Below are 15,709 nucleotides of genomic sequence, written 5' to 3' on the forward strand. Positions count from 1 at the left end.
CACTTGGGGGTGGGGGAATTTTTCACACCCTTGAGTGCTGTAGCTATTTAAATGTAGACCAGGCCCGAGGATTTGTCCTGCAGCTCGTCAGTAGTAGTAGCAGCAGCAGCAGCAGCAGAATAGCACCTTCTACATAAAGTAACAGGCAAGAGTGAAGTGCTATAGCCCACCAGACCAGAAGTATGAGGTAGACGAGGCTTTCTTCGGACAATTAACAGAAGTTTCCAGATCACAGGCCCTGGTTCTCATGGTGGACTTCAATCACCCTGACATCTGCTGGGAGAGCAATACAGCAATGCACAGACAATCCAGGAAGTTTTTGGAGAGTGTTGGCGACAACTTCCTGGTGCAAGTGCTGGAGGAACTAACTAGGGACCGTGCTCCTCTTGACCTGCTGCTCACAAACAGGGAAGAATTGGTAGGGGAAGTAGAAGTGGGCAGCAACCTGGGTAGCAGTGACCATGAGATGGTCGAGTTCAGGATCCTGACAAAAGGAAGAAAGGAGAGCAGCAAAATACGGACCCTGGACTTCAGAAAAGCAGACTTTGACTCCCTCAGGGAACTGATGGTCAGGATCCCCTGGGAGGCTAATATGAGGGGGAAAGGAGTCCAGGAGAACTGGCTGTATTTTAAAGAAGCCTTATTGAGGGTGCAGGAACCAACCATCCTTATGTGCAAAAAGAATAGCAAATATGGCAGGCGACCAACTTGGCTTTACAGAGAAATCTTCGGTGAGCTTAAACACAAAAAGGAAGCTTACAAGAAGTGAAAACTTGGACAGATGACTAGGGAGAAGCATAAAAATATTGCTTGAGCATGCGGGGATACAAGTACTGTAGTGTATCGGGGGTAGCCGTGTTAGTCTGTATCCACAAAAATAACAAGGAGTCCGGTGGCACCTTAAAGACTAACAGATTTATTTGGGCATAAGCTTTAGTGGGTAAAAAACCCACTTCTTCAGATGCATGGAATGAAAATTACAGATGCAGGCATTATTATACTGACACATGAAGAGAAGGGAGTTACCTCACAAGTGGAGAACCAGTGTTGACAGGGCCAATACAATCAGGGTGGATGTAGTTCACTCCCAGTGATTGATAAGGAGGTGTCAATTCCAGGAGAGGCAAAGTTGCTTTTGTAGTGAGCCAGCCACTCCCAGTCCCTGTTCAGTCTGTTAGTCTTTAAGGTGCCACCAAAGTACTGTAGTGCAATCTCCATCTTGAAAGTTGAATTTACAAATGCAAAATTATGTACAAAAAACCTGCATTCAAAAATAAAACTGTAAAACTTTAGAGCCTACAAGTCCACTCAGTCCTACTTCTTGGTCAGCCAATCACTCAGACAAACAAGTTTGGTTACAATTTTCAGGAGATAATGCTGCCTGCTTCTTTTTTACAGTATCACCTGAAAGCGAGAACAGGCATTCACATGCCACTGTTATAGCTGGCATTGCAAGATATTTACATGCCAGATGCGCTAAAGATTCATATGTACCTTCATGCTTCAACCACCATTCCAAAGGACATGCTTCCATGCTGACGATGAGTTCTACTGGATAATGATCCAAAGCAGTGCAGACTGACGCATGTTCATTTTCATCATCTGAGTCAGATGCCACCAGCAGAAGATTGATTTTCTTTTTCTTTTTTTGGTGGTTTGGGTTCTGTAGTTTCCACATCAGAGTGTTGCTCTTTTAAGACTTCTAAAAGCATGCTCCACTCCTCGTCCCTCCCAGATTTCGGACGGCACTTCAGATTCTTAAACCTTGGGTCGAGTGCAGTAGCTATTTTTAGAAATCTCACATCGGTACCTTTTTTGCGTTTTGTCAAATCTGCTGTGAAAGTGTTCTTAAAACAAATGTGCTGGGTCATCATCGGAGACTGCTATCACATGAAATATATGCAGAGTGCGGGTAAAACAGAGCAGGAGACATACAATTCTCCCCCCAAGGAGTATAGTCACAAAGTTAATTGACGCATTATTTTTTTAACAAGCATCATCAGCATGGAAGCATGTCCTCTGGAATGGTGGCCAAAGCATGAAGGGGCATACGAATGGTTAGCATATCTGGCATGTAAATACCTTGCAACGCCAGCTACAAAAGTGCCATGCGAATGTCTGTTCTCACTTTCAGGTGACATTGTAAATAAGAAGCAGGCAGCAGTATATCCCATCAATGTAAACAACCTTGTTTGTCTTAGTGATTGGCAGAATAAGACGTAGGACTGAGTGGACTTGTAGGCGATAAAGTTTTACACTGTTTTGTTTTTGAGTGCAGATATGTAACCAAAAAAAAATCTGCATTTGTCAGTTACACTTTCACGATAAAGAGATTGCACTTCAGTACGTGTATGAGGTGAATTGAAAAATAGTATTTCTTTTGTTTATCATTTTTACTGCGCATATATTTGTAATAAAAAATAATATAAAGTGAGCACTGTGCACTTTGTATTCTGTGTTGTAATTGAAATCAATATTGAAAATGTAGAAAAACATCCAAAAATACTGAATACATTTCAATTGGTATTCTATTGTTATAAGTGTGATTAATCGTGATTAATTATTTTAATTACAATTAATTTTTTTTAGTTAATCGCATGAGTTAACTGCGATTGACAGCCCTAGTTTGTTGTAAAGAAATCGTTGATAGCGCAGAACTGAAGCAATCTATCACTTTACTCATTTCTTAATTCTATTCCTTCTTTTCCCTTGACATTCTCCCAGTCAGTGTTATCACTCCCAATCTTGGCATTAAAGTCCCCCATTATGAAGAAAACCTCTAGATGGGGTTCATGAAATGTCTGCTTGAAGTTCAGTATAAAACTCGTTTATGGCACTGTCTTCTGCATACGTTGCACCTGCATATGTTGCAGGTGTTTTATAGTCACAGGACCATCTTTCCCCAGTAGTTTAATGCTCCTTATGTGTGAAAACATGAACCTACAGCTTTTCAAAAAGCTGTAAGCTTTTTCTGATAAAATAAAGGCAACTCTGACCAAAAGCACCCCTGTATTCACCCCCTTCACACTATTGTAATAATCTTTGTACAATATATGTCTTGTGAGGTATCATTTGAAAACTAATAACTCACTGGTCAATAACAGCATGGTGAAAAGTATGTAGCAACATTACGTGTAAAGTTATGAAATCCCCCTGTATGATGTAATTAGCACATGTTCAAATAAACACAGGCCTGACTCAGCAAAAGTTGTTAAACAGATCTATCGAGGCTGGATTTCCAATTACTCATAGTAGACTCATGCTTAGGGACGCTGGTGTTTTAGGGGTGCCTAAAGATTCAAAGTTTGTTGCTCTTGGGTCCAGCAGGGGGGCGGGGCCGGCTGAGGGGGAGACGGCCCCATGCAGTCCGGCTGAAGCGTTCCTGGCAGCAGGGAAGGCGAAGCAGCCTCCTGTGGCAGGGGAAGAACTCAGAGCAGTCCAACGCAGGGGGCCCTGCTGGGCAAGTGGGTCCTGAGGGAGCCCGGCCTGGGCAGGCCCTGCTCCTGCTCCAGCCTAGCTGATCGTGCCGTTCCCGAAGGGCCATGGCAATCCCTGACTGGCCCCGACCACACTGCCAGTTCAGCCCAGCAGACACAATCATCTCCCAATGGGGCCGGTGAGTCCAGCTTGGGGGCAGAAGGGTGCGGGACAGTGGATCTCTAGGGAGGGTTGGGGGGGAGCTCTGGTCAGTGGGGGAGGTCTGTGTGTGTTGGGGTACTGGGCAGTGGGGGGTCTAGACGGGGCACTGGACAGTTGTGGTGGTGGGACTGAGTGGTGGGGTGTCTAAAAGTTAGAAGTGGCGGGGTAACCCCATTGCCTGCGGTGGCTTGGCGCTCCAGGCTGCCACCAGGCAGCAGGAGCGGGACCCCCGGAGCTCTGAGCCCCTGTGGGCGGGGGGAGAGGGGAGTGCAGAGTTGGGGCCCCCGCAGCTGCCCAGCCACCCAGGGGTGCTCAGGGGCTCGCAAGGTGTAAAGCCGGCCCTGGATCTATCAAAAACCAAGGCATGTCTGTTTACCTCAATTTACATATATGTAGTAAACATGGTCCTCAAGGCAGCAGGGAGAGGAGTTGGCAGGAGACCAGGCAAATTTGCATTTCAGCAAATACAGGTGAAAAGAAAAAACATGGAGCCTTCTTCGCCACTAGACTCCATGTCACCTTCTTTACTGTTTGAATAAACTTTGTTTTGAGGGGTAGCCCTCAAAACAAAGAACTCAAGTTGCAGTGGGGGAGGTTTAGGTTGGATATTAGGAAAAACTTTTTCACTAGGAGGGTGGTGAAGCACTGGAATGGTTACCTAGGGAGGTGGTGGAATCTCCTTCCTTAGAGGTTTTTAAGGTCAGGCTTGACAAAGTCCTGGCTGGGATGATTTAGTTGGGGAATGGTCCTGCTTTGAGCAGGGGGTTGGACTAGATGACCTCCTGAGGTTCCTTCCAACCCTGATATTCTATGATTCTATGATAAGAATCCACTTCAAAAGTTCACTGAACTATAAAAGAAAGGAGCAGAAAACATACAGAGCTCTCTCTCTCTCTCGTGCACCTTAGAAGACGAAGGAACCAGCCCTCTGACTTTGGGGGGAGATCCTGACCTGAGAACTGGTCAGCCCTTTTGCTGGGAACCTGTGGTAAGGATTTTTACCTTGAACCAATTCTAGCTTCTTAAGTTTTAGCTTCTAGGAATCGTCTTATCTTTATTTTTCTTGTAACCATTCCTGACTTTAATACCTTATACTTGTACTCACTTAAAATCTCTCTCTTTGTAATTAAATAAACTTGTTTTATTTTTAATCTAAACTAATCCATTGTTGTGTTTAAACTGATCTGTTTGGTAACTCCAGCTAAAGAAGTAAACTGTTGAATATTGGCCCTTTACAGGGGCAATGGACTTTTAATATCTGAACTGCCCAGGAGAGGGTGGGACAGTGCAGAATACACATTTCGGGGAAATTCAGGGTTGGTAGTGTGTTGGGGATCACTCTGCAGGCAGTAACCAAGAGTGGTGGAAGCCAGAGTGTGACTGGAGAGTTGCTGATGGGGTCACAGTTGCTGGACCAGGTCTGTGGCTATACACATACACTCAGGAAGTGACCTGCATGCTCTTAGACTGTTAGTGAGCAGCCCAGGTTGGGAACTACAGCAGCAAAGCATTGTGAGGCACCCACGGTTGAGGGGCAGGCGGTGACATAGCCTCTCACTTCGCACGCCGGAATGTGACAAATGCCTTCTCTGTGAACACTGTCTATCTTTTCAGGATAAATGATTTTACAATGCTTTATGGAGAATTCGCTACTTCCAGTCCAGTGCGGTTCACAAATACTGAGAATGTCTATGGAAGAGGATGCAGCTCTAGTTTCAAGTTCACCAATTAACATTCTTGCTTTGCAGTGTAGTTGTAGCCATGTCGGTTCATATTGCATTCTCAAATTCCATGTTCCGATGTACATTCATTTTGGTACTGTGCAATCTGTTCATTCCTAGCAAACTTTTCACAACCGCCAAAGTTCCCAAACTGCTGGCATGGACCTTTTTAGGCTGGGCGTCATCTGAACCAGTACGGATGTTGTTTTGATTTTTGCTCATTTTGTCAGTTTCTTGGCTTAAGAGAGTACCTAGACTCTCAGCCACCTCAAGTTTAGGCAGCCCCTCCTATTAGTTACCCACTGAAGGTGCCCATGAGAAGACTGGAGTAGGACATTGGAATTGTGGCCTGGTCTAATCCCCCACTCCCACTTAAGGTACCATGGGGTTGGCCCTGCCAGTTTTGACCCACCAGCAAGATCTGCTAGGAGGAAATCCACTCAACCTTTAAGGTGCCACTGGACTCAACCTTTGCAAACCCAAAAACTTATCAAGAAGAAAAAACGGAAGCATATCAAGAACATCTGAAAACTGAAGACTACCCTCAGTAGAAAAACAAATGCAGAAAGCTCAACAAGGAACTAAAAGGAACGCTCCAAAAGACTACAATTGAGAGGCTTCAGAGAAAAGGCTAACAGCTTGAAAAACACTTTCAAAAAAGGAACATAAGAGGATTTTTTCAGGAAGTTAGATTACTTATCAACCAAGTTAACACGTAAGATATAGTAGATAAAGATTAAAAGAATATTTTCATCTGCTACTGAATGTGAAAAGTCAAATGGATGCAACTTTCCCCTGAGACCATCAACTGCAAAGACAACAACGAAAAACATATAGTGGAAGCAGAAACTGAAGCCACAATCATGTCTCTGAAAAACAACAAGGCACCTGGTCCAGATGGTATACCGCCTGAACTGTTAAAACATAGCGAAAAAGGCACCGTCATGCTCCTTTGCAAACTGTGCAACCTCAATTGGAGGAAGGTTGAAGTACCTGAATGCTGGGAATGCTCAACCAGTGTAGCACTCTTTAAGAAAAGTGACAATTGTGAAACAAGAGTACTGACAAACCATCTGCTGAAAAGCTGCAAACATTTGAAATGAGGTGCCTGTACTGTACCCTAGATGTGACAAGGCTATATAGACTATGAAATGACATTTACATTAAAATTTTAGAGTTGAAGTTTTCCATGCTTGGTCTCAGTTTGACAGCAAAAATCCTTTCAGGCATTTTTAAGTGCTGAAAGGGTTAAAAAAAAAAAAAAAAAAAAGTTTATTTGTCCTGTTCTTTAAAAAAAGACCCCATTTGTCCTTTGATATTTAACTCAAAAGTGATTGAAATCTGAATTTTCCAAGTTGACATGGAAATAGTCATTAATAACTAATTTTAGTAATGCTGTCCAATAATATCTTACTAATATCTGTATTTTGTAATATCTGCTTTATTACATTTAAAAAGTTATTTTAAAACAATGTTACAAATGTGAAAATGAAGAGCTGAGATGTGGCAGTGGAAAATTCTCTAAGCTGCTAGCTAGCTGCACACTGAAAATGAATGCAGTCAGTATGCATGCACATAGAAGAGTTCACTGCACAGCTATTTTGTTACAGAAATGTAAAAACAGCAGCTGAAGCAGGAGGAAATGAAAAGTGTGAGAGGCTTAATCATTTCAGAGCAACAGGTCTCCAGCAAGTCAGCAGCAGAGCCCACTTGGATCTTATGTGCCTTGTGTTTTGCTGTGTGGAGCATGAAGATACTTTGGGGATTAGTACTGCATTCTATGAAGGATGGACGGATTAGAGAGAGGCTTGTGGGCGAGCCCTTCAAACCTGCTATAGGGAGATTAGAAACACCTTGGTAACTACTGAACCCAATTAGCACCAAACCAGGTTGCTAAGATCCACCAAAGAAACCTGGGCTCATTTTTCCAGGTCTTTTATATTCAAACATAATGATGCTGCTTCAGCCATTAATGTGCTACAGAGTGTGCTCTAGGGCAGTGGTGGGCAAACTGTGGAGCGCGACTCCGAGGGGGAAGAGGAACGTTCAGAAGGCAAGCATCAATGCTAGGCAGCTGGTGCCAGCCCCGCACAGCGGGCCCAGCCTCCATGGGGCCAGGGAGGGAGCACCATCTTCACCCCCCTTACTCACCTCAGCGGATATATATATACAGAGAGAGAGAGAGAGACAGAGACAGAGAGAGAGATACCCATCTCATAGAACTGGAAGGGACCTTGAAAGGTCATCGAGTCCAGCCCCCTGCCTTCACTAGCAGGACCAAGTACTGTCCCTGACAGTTTGTTTGTTTTTTTGCCCCAGATCCCTAAATGGCCCTCTCAAGGACTGAACTCACAACCCTGGGTTTAGCAGGCCAATGCTCAAACCACTGAGTTATCCCTCCCCCCCCAGGTAACCCAGCCTGTGGGTCAGTGTGTCACACTGATTTTCACTCCCAGCAGCCTCTGCTCCCAGTGCTGGCTCCACCCCCAGAGACCATCGCACATACTTTCCCCCACCCTGAAAACCTGAGGGAGGAGAGGCAGAAGCCAGGTATTGTCCCTGCCCTACCAATGCAGCCTGGCTGCAAGGTAGAAGCAGCCCACTGCTGAGGAAGCTTTGGCTGTGCAGTCATGGAGGCAGGGCATGGACAGACTCTGTTAAGGATAAGGGAGGGTGCGACTGGAAAAGTTTGCACACCAGTGCTCTAGGCTGGCCTATCCATCTCTTGCATTGGAGTCACCAAAGAAATGATTTTTTAGGTAGCCTATAATCTGGCATTCTTAAAAGAGGTGCCAAATATGTCCAGCTCTTCTTCTGGACCACTTAGAATCATAGAAGATTAGGGTTGGACGAGACCTCAGGAGGTCATCTAGTCCAACCCCCTGCTCAAAACAGGACCAACCCCAACTAAATCATCCCAGCCAGGGCTTTGCCAAGCCGGGTCTTAAAAACCTCTAAGGAAGGAGATTCCACCACCTCCACCACACTGGATATTAGGAAAAACTTTTTCACTAGGAGGGTGGTGAAGCACTGGAATGGGTTACCTAGGGAGGTGGTGGAATCTCCTTCCTTAGAGGTTTTTAAGGTCAGGCTTGACAAAGCCCTTGCTGGGATGATTTAGTTGGGGATTAGGTCCTGCTTTGAGCAGGGAGTTGGACTAGATGTCCCTTCCAACCCTGATATTCTATGACTCTCCCTAGGTAATCCATTCCAGTGCTTCACCACCCTCCTAGTGAAATAATGTTTCCTAATATCCAACCTAAACCTCCCCCACTGCAACTTGAGACCACTGCTCCTTGTTCTGTCATCTGCCACCACTGAGAACAGCCGAGCTCCATCCTCTTTGGAACCCCCCTCCAGGTAGTTGAAAGCAGCTATCAAATCCCCCCTCATTCTTCTCTTCTGGAGACTAAACAATCCCAGTTCCCTCAGCCTCTCCTCATAAGTCATGTGCTCCAGACCCCTAATCATTTTTGTTGCCCTCCGCTGGACTCTCTCCAATTGGTCCACATCCTTTCTGTAGTGGGGGGTCCAAAGCTGGACGCAATTCTTGTTACTAACATACCTGTAGAAACCCTTCTTGTTACCCTTCACATCTCTTGCTTACTGCAACTCCAGTTGTGTTTTGGCCTTCCTGATTACACCCCTTCCTGTATTGTTGTAGGTAATGATACCCGTTCTAGTGCTTCTTCATTACTTATTTTATCAGTCCCTTTTACTCTGAATATTCTACGCAGACATTTACATTGAAAGCTGTTAAGTTTGTGCTGGTTTGACTTATTTTTCCTGGACTCTACTCCATGTTGGAGGATGTTTAGGACATAGCTTCTAAAGATTTTAAGTTTGGTGTTTTTGCTAATCATATTGGACTTTCATACTGTGTTAAGTTTTTTAAATACAGCATTTGATTCACCTATGCTGTCACCAGTATCACGAATTATGCTACCCATATAATTAAATTTATTAACAGTTTTCAAGGCTTCTCCTTCCAAGTATATAAAATCATCAGTAGGTAAATTAATTTTAATAATTTCCATCTTTGATTTAGTGATAAGAAGACCTATTTGGGGTTTGGTATGGTCTTTAATTACACAATCATACACTACTATTTTTCCCAAAGATTGGGAGTTCAGTATTTAAATATTTAAGGCAAAATTCTAAGCCAGGGCTTTATTTAGTCAAATTTTAAGTAATCTAGACATGCTGATTTATATATAGTTACTTTTTTTTACAGCCCCCTTTCCCAAATTTAACATTTTTTTATCAACAGCTCCTCATTTCTCATGGCTGATTATCCATATTCTATAGTCCACCCCACCCCCCATTTTTCATACTAGAATTTTAGAAAGCATTCAGTAGCAGAGCTATTTTAGAAACCTAATTAATTTAATCTCCCTCACTACTGAATGAGCCTAGTTCCTCTCTAGCATTTTTATACTGATAGATTTGTAACAGCCATTCTTAAACCCTTTGGCAGCATTAACACATTTTGCTGCCCTTTTCTTGCCCCTACAAGCCTTAATTGACACTGCATAGTCTCATTTAGTTCCCTCCCCCTTTCTAGGACAGTTTCATTTCTAGGTTCACGACTTTGAGCAGCCCTGCAAGAGGGTATGTCAATTAAAAACCAATGGCTGGCTCATGCCAGTGGGCTTGGGCTAAGGGGTTATTCAACTGAGGTGTAGACTTTTGGGCTTGACCCCGTGAGGTGGGAGAGTCTCAGAGCTTGGACTGCAGCCCCAGCCCAAATGTCTACACAGCAATTAAATAGCCCTTTAATGCTGAGCCCCATGAGCCAGAGTCAGCTGGCACAGGCCAGCCACAGGTGTCTAATTGCAGTGTAGACATACCCTAAGTGGTCACTTATTCCAAGAATTCTCCATTTCTGGGGAAGTTTAGTCTGTTGCCCCTTGATCATAGTACTTTTTAAAATGCTCCAATCTTCTTCCTCACTTGTGAGTTCTAACACTTCCTCCTCCCATTGCTCCATGCTCACTAACTTGTTTAATTCCTCACAATATATTTTTTTGAACCTAATCCCTTTGGAGGGCTATGTCCTGTAAACCTATTGCTCGCCACGTGTCACTGATACTAAGATTTCCTATTAGTCTCATACTTTCAGTTCCTCTCTACTAGAACAAAGTGTTTCAAGTTAGTGTCTCTATTTAAAATTTGTATTAAAGCTAACGTTAAAAAAATTATATAATACATAGGTTGAGAAACGAGTGTCTGTACATCTGGGAATAGTGCTTAGACTATCCACAAATACAAAGTTTGTTTTTAAAAGTCATATGATACATAGAGTACATAATCAGCAATAACCCAAATTTCGGTGAATAGATTTAACAATAGTTTAGATATTAGAATCCAAGTACTCCGGTACATCACTCATGAAAAGTGTACAGAGATTTGGTTAAGCAAAATATATCAACGAATGAGGATTGTCCCTCAGTAATTGACAATTAGGTAGGTTGTCCATTTAGAAAATACAATCCATGAGGAAAGTATTTCAGTTACTTTCCTGACTGCGCTTCTCAAAATTGTGCTCTATAACGATTAGAAAATACACTTGTTTCATTAGAACTACTCCTCCAACTCCTCTTCCCATTCTAAGCCTTCTATTATTATTTTACGACACCCAAGAATGTGTTTGATGTCTCATACATGTACAACCTGTGCTTAGACTACACACAAATTTATGTAAATTTCCATTTGTGAAAATCATCACATCGTATTTCTGTTAGGCCCAGTACAACAATTTAGGATATCCTGCCTAAATCCTAATCTGGACCCTGCCAAATTCCAGATGTTTCCTCAGAGAACTCTACTGAATTTAGAAGCCAAGGGGCATAAGAATTAGTAAGGCATGACAACCAGGCTCGGACTTCTGCTATCAATGCTCTGCAAAGGAAGGACTTGGACTTGCATGGTTCTCACAGAAAAATCAGGAAGAAAGCAGGCTCAAACATTGATGAAGGCAAACACAGAATGCTAGCTGTCACAGAGAGACTTCAGCACAAGGAATTCTTACAAACTTTTGTCATTACCATTAAAAATAGAAAGAGACCAACTTCTCTTCTGTCACAGACCCATCACTCACAAACTGCTTCCATCTGGTCACAGAACTCAGCCAGGCTCACTGTGCTGCAAGGAACTATCAAACCATTTCTCAAAGATCCCTTGCATCAGGACAGACTCTGGGGACACCAAGTTCAGCAAGATGAGCACTGGATCAACACCACCCTACTTCTAAGAATTCATCCCACTCAGACAACAAGATGTTCCTGAAGTCAAAACACAGTCCAGGCCACCACCTGCCACTCTAATGCAGGCCAGTCCTGGCCAATGAAAGGGTTGAAAACATCTAGTATTCCTGATTACAGGGATAGTCAACATCTCCTGTGAAGAAGGGAATCTATCACTCCAGCCAACACTTAAGATACACAAAACACTGCCCACTGTTTTTGAGAAAGCTGTCTGAGAAGCTGGCAAAGAACTGACTTCAACTTGAACTACCAGTTGCCAGCATCCTAGATCCTTCTCAACATTTCAGGCCAGGGCACAAAAGCAAGACAACGGTGGTTGTTCTGGTGGATGACTTCCTCTTGTCATCCAAGATTCTGTAGATGTCCCTCTGGAATATGACACAGCATTATATGCTGGCTGATGGTTCTATTTGCCCCCTCCAGTTTTCTCAGTGCCTGGCCAAAAACAGCATCTGGAGTAAGAGCAGTTGCTGAAAGCTGGACACTGGCAAGACAGAGGTGATACTGATGGGGACAAGAAGAAACTTACCTCCTGCACTCCAGTCATTAACTGAGACCACAGTCTCAGTGATGTTCTGGACTCCACATGCTTAGAGCATGCTGGTGAGCTCAATATATAAATCTGCTAATGACTGGTTACATTAGAAAGATAAATAAACCTAAAACGGTAAGTTGAAAGGTGTGAGGGGCTGGGTAGAAAACTGTACTAGAGCAAGAGACAAAGAGAATAGAATATATTTTTGTTGAAATGGAGTGTACTCCAGACCTTTCTCATAGGGCTTCTGCCTCCATGCTTGGGAGTTCAAGGGTTCTGAAAATAAGATCTTCAAGTTGGCAGATGAGACAAAGCCTGGAGACAAAGAAAGGAAAGAAGAATGTGACAGCCAGAATCCAAGAGACTTGGCTGGTCTAGATGACTGGAGAGCAGAGGCATTCATTGTAAAAATATTAAATAATCTGGGAGTAAGGAAGCAGTTCAGGGAATCTGAACAAAATGTAATTACCATTCCCCACAGTGATCAGAAGAGCTGCAGGTTACTGTGAGGGAACCATTCAGTCCATCAGCTCAGCACACAGCCACAGTAAAAAGGAGAAATCAGAAAAGGAAGGTTACTCATCTGTAACTGGAGTTCTTGGAGATGACCTCTGTACATCCCCAGAGTGGGAATGTCCAGAGATCATCTCAAAGAACTAAAGAGTTATAATAGCAGACGGACCGAATATAAATCAAGGCACTGAGACTGTTAGCCTAGCCCTAAGGTATGTAGACCCCGTAGAGATAATAGGTGCAGTTCTGCACACTTCACAGAAAGGGGCTGACAGCACAGATTATACTAGTTGGAACAACTAGGCTGAAAGAATTGGGTTTGTTTAGTTTGGAAAAGAGAAGACTGAGAGGGGACATGATAGCAGTTTTCAGGTATCTAAAAGGGTGTCATAAGGAGGAGGGAGAAAACTTGTTCACCTTAGCCTCTGAGGATAGAACAAGAAGCAATGGGCTTAAACTGCAGCAAGGGAGGTCTAGGTTGGACATTAGGAAAAAGTTCCTAACTGTCAGGGTGGTTAAACACTGGAATAAATTGCCTAGGGAGGTTGTGGAATCTCCATCTCTGGAGATATTTAAGAGTAGGTTAGATAAATGTCTATCAGGGATGGTCTAGACAGTATTTGGTCCTGCCATGCGGGCAGGGGACTGGACTCGATGACCTCTCGAGGTCCCTTCCAGTCCTAGAATCTATGAATCTATGAATCTATAATCTATGAATGATAAAGAAAGGTTAAGGAATCTGAGTTTATGCTCACTGGTAAAAGGTGGTCTCCAAAATATGAAAGGGATTGATACAGTTGATAGAAATATATTTTTATACTGATGAAGATTTAAAAAACTAGAGGATGTAATCTAAAAGTTGAGAAAACTATACACAAGAGTAAACAGGAAATCAGATAGAAGTATACCATGCAAGCGGTGATAAACATATGGGGAAAATTCAGCAGGAAAAGTAGCTGAAGCAAGCAAAGAGACACTTTGGCTTGCTTCTTAAGGGGAAAATGGAGGGGTCAAATGAAAACCACAGTAGCGTGGAATTAAGAAACATAGAAGCACTTGTTTTCTGAACCAGACAACCTTTTTCTAATGCAAAAAGTTCTTATGATAATTCTGCTAGTTACAACATGGGTCAAAATACATCTTATCTGGGTTCTTTAGTATGTTCTACAGCATTCAAGAACAACAAAAACAGAAAGGAAAGAAAACAGAAATTGATCCCACAGACTGAGAGAAAATACACATTTCCAATTAGGAATGATAGTGTGTTAGATTCTCAAATAATGATGTACTATTGGCCAGTATTTATTCAGGACCTCATCCAGAGAGGTGCAGAGCCCATCCTATGATGTTCACAGTACCCTCCACAACCAGCTCAGCGCCTCACAGCAGCAGGCCCCTGGTGAGTAGATCAAAATTCCATAGCAACTGCAGTTACAATTTGCCTGATCTGAACTCTTGCTTGTATGATTCTGGATCTGTGCCCATCCTAATGCTGATACTTTTCAGAGCAGCACAATAATAGAGATAAATAAAGCACCAGTAGTTATAGAAACAATCACCTTTGCTGACAACACACACATGCTAGTGGGTTTTTAAATATTTTTCAAGACAGGTTAGATGATTTTCTACTCCTTTATTTTGCTTTCTGTATAGAACAAGGTACACTGGCAATTAATGGTCCTGCTTCTACAAATTCTATAAACTCATTTTGTTAAATTGCTGTTTTTTAAGAATTACTTTCAGCAGCTGTAAATGGGTGAAAGTTTAATACAGAAGTGAGATGTATAGAAGTCATAAGATGCATAGAGGAAGGCTTATTGATTTTCTTATGATCATTCAACACAGTTCAAGGGGAAATCTGCAATTTCAACACACTGTCTGGCTGGAAAAATGAAGTTGTTGAAATTTCAACTGCTTACAAATTTAGTTGTCTTTGAGTCTGTAATAAAACTTAAAGTTCCTCTTCTGACTAGCCATTTAATTTATAACAAAATGTGTGATTGCTATGTTTTCTTAAACATAAAAGATCAGGCATTTCCATTTGTGATAACTGTAGATGCCTGAATTCAGCTTCTCTTCCCTCCAATTTCTTAACTTGTCTGAGTAAGTCCAGGGGCGGCTCTAGCTTTTTTGCTGCCCCAAGCACGGCAGGCAGGCTGCCTTCAGCGGCCTGCCTGCGGGAGGTCCGCCAGTCCCGCGGCTTCGGCGTACCCGCCACCGAATTGCCGCCGAAGCCACAGGACCGGCGGACCTCCCACAGACATGCCGCCGAAGGCTGCCTGACTGCCACCCTCACAGGGACCAGCAGGGTGCCCCCCATGGCTTGCCGCCCCAGGCACGCGCTTGGAGCGCTGCTGCCTGGAGCCACCGCTGAGTAAGTCATACAACAGAGCTAGAATGATGAGGGAGATCTAAGAATATGTCCTTTAATTTAACTGGCCTCATCTTCAAAAGGAAGTTGTATAGGTTGTTGACAACATTCACTTTTCCAAATATATGGGAAGGATGTTTGAGGAGCAGCCAGTTGTTTGTTAGATTTAAGAAAACTGCACCCTTAATATTTAGTTTGATTCATTACCATCCAGTGCCAATAAACTGGTTCCAGTCGTTTCCATTCCAGAAAGGCTTCTAATCGAGAGGTTTCAGACTCCAGTAACTGCAACAACTGGGGAGGGGGGAAAAAAGAAAAGAAAATCAAGTCCCATTTAGTCATCTGTGCAATATATAAGGTGCAATTTTTAAAGCCTGTTTGGTCTGAATAATGAAGGCTACCCAATCACATACCAGGTTCCACTTCTTATGTCGTACACATTCATCATAGTCACCTTAAGATTGACATTTACAGGTAGAACATTGGTTTGCTAAAGATATAAGGATTTGGAATATATATAAACTTGTCTGGATGTATACATCCCACCCTACTCTAACTGCAAACAGGAATGCTTCTTCCAGAAGGCAATGGGGTACACAGTGAGGAACAGAGTCCTGTGTATCCAATACTCCAGCAATTTCTTCCTTCTGACTATATGCTGCTA

At 43.0% G+C, this 15,709-nt stretch overlaps 1 protein-coding gene across 1 annotated transcript in view; it reads right to left on the bottom strand.

The window, feature by feature from the left end:
* Positions 1–15,709, bottom strand: part of LOC112110346 (tubulin epsilon and delta complex protein 1-like) — a 180,854-nt gene that overhangs the window by 50,247 nt on the left and 114,898 nt on the right. The window contains exon 6 of the mRNA XM_026655518.1: positions 15,253–15,339. Within this exon, the coding sequence (XP_026511303.1) occupies positions 15,253–15,339 (87 nt within the window). The remainder of the gene's footprint in view (positions 1–15,252; positions 15,340–15,709) is intronic.

This window comes from Terrapene carolina, unplaced genomic scaffold, assembly GCF_002925995.2.
Source record: "Terrapene carolina triunguis isolate 2854851 unplaced genomic scaffold, T_m_triunguis-2.0 Scaffold210, whole genome shotgun sequence".
Taxonomy (NCBI): Eukaryota; Metazoa; Chordata; order Testudines; family Emydidae; genus Terrapene; species Terrapene triunguis.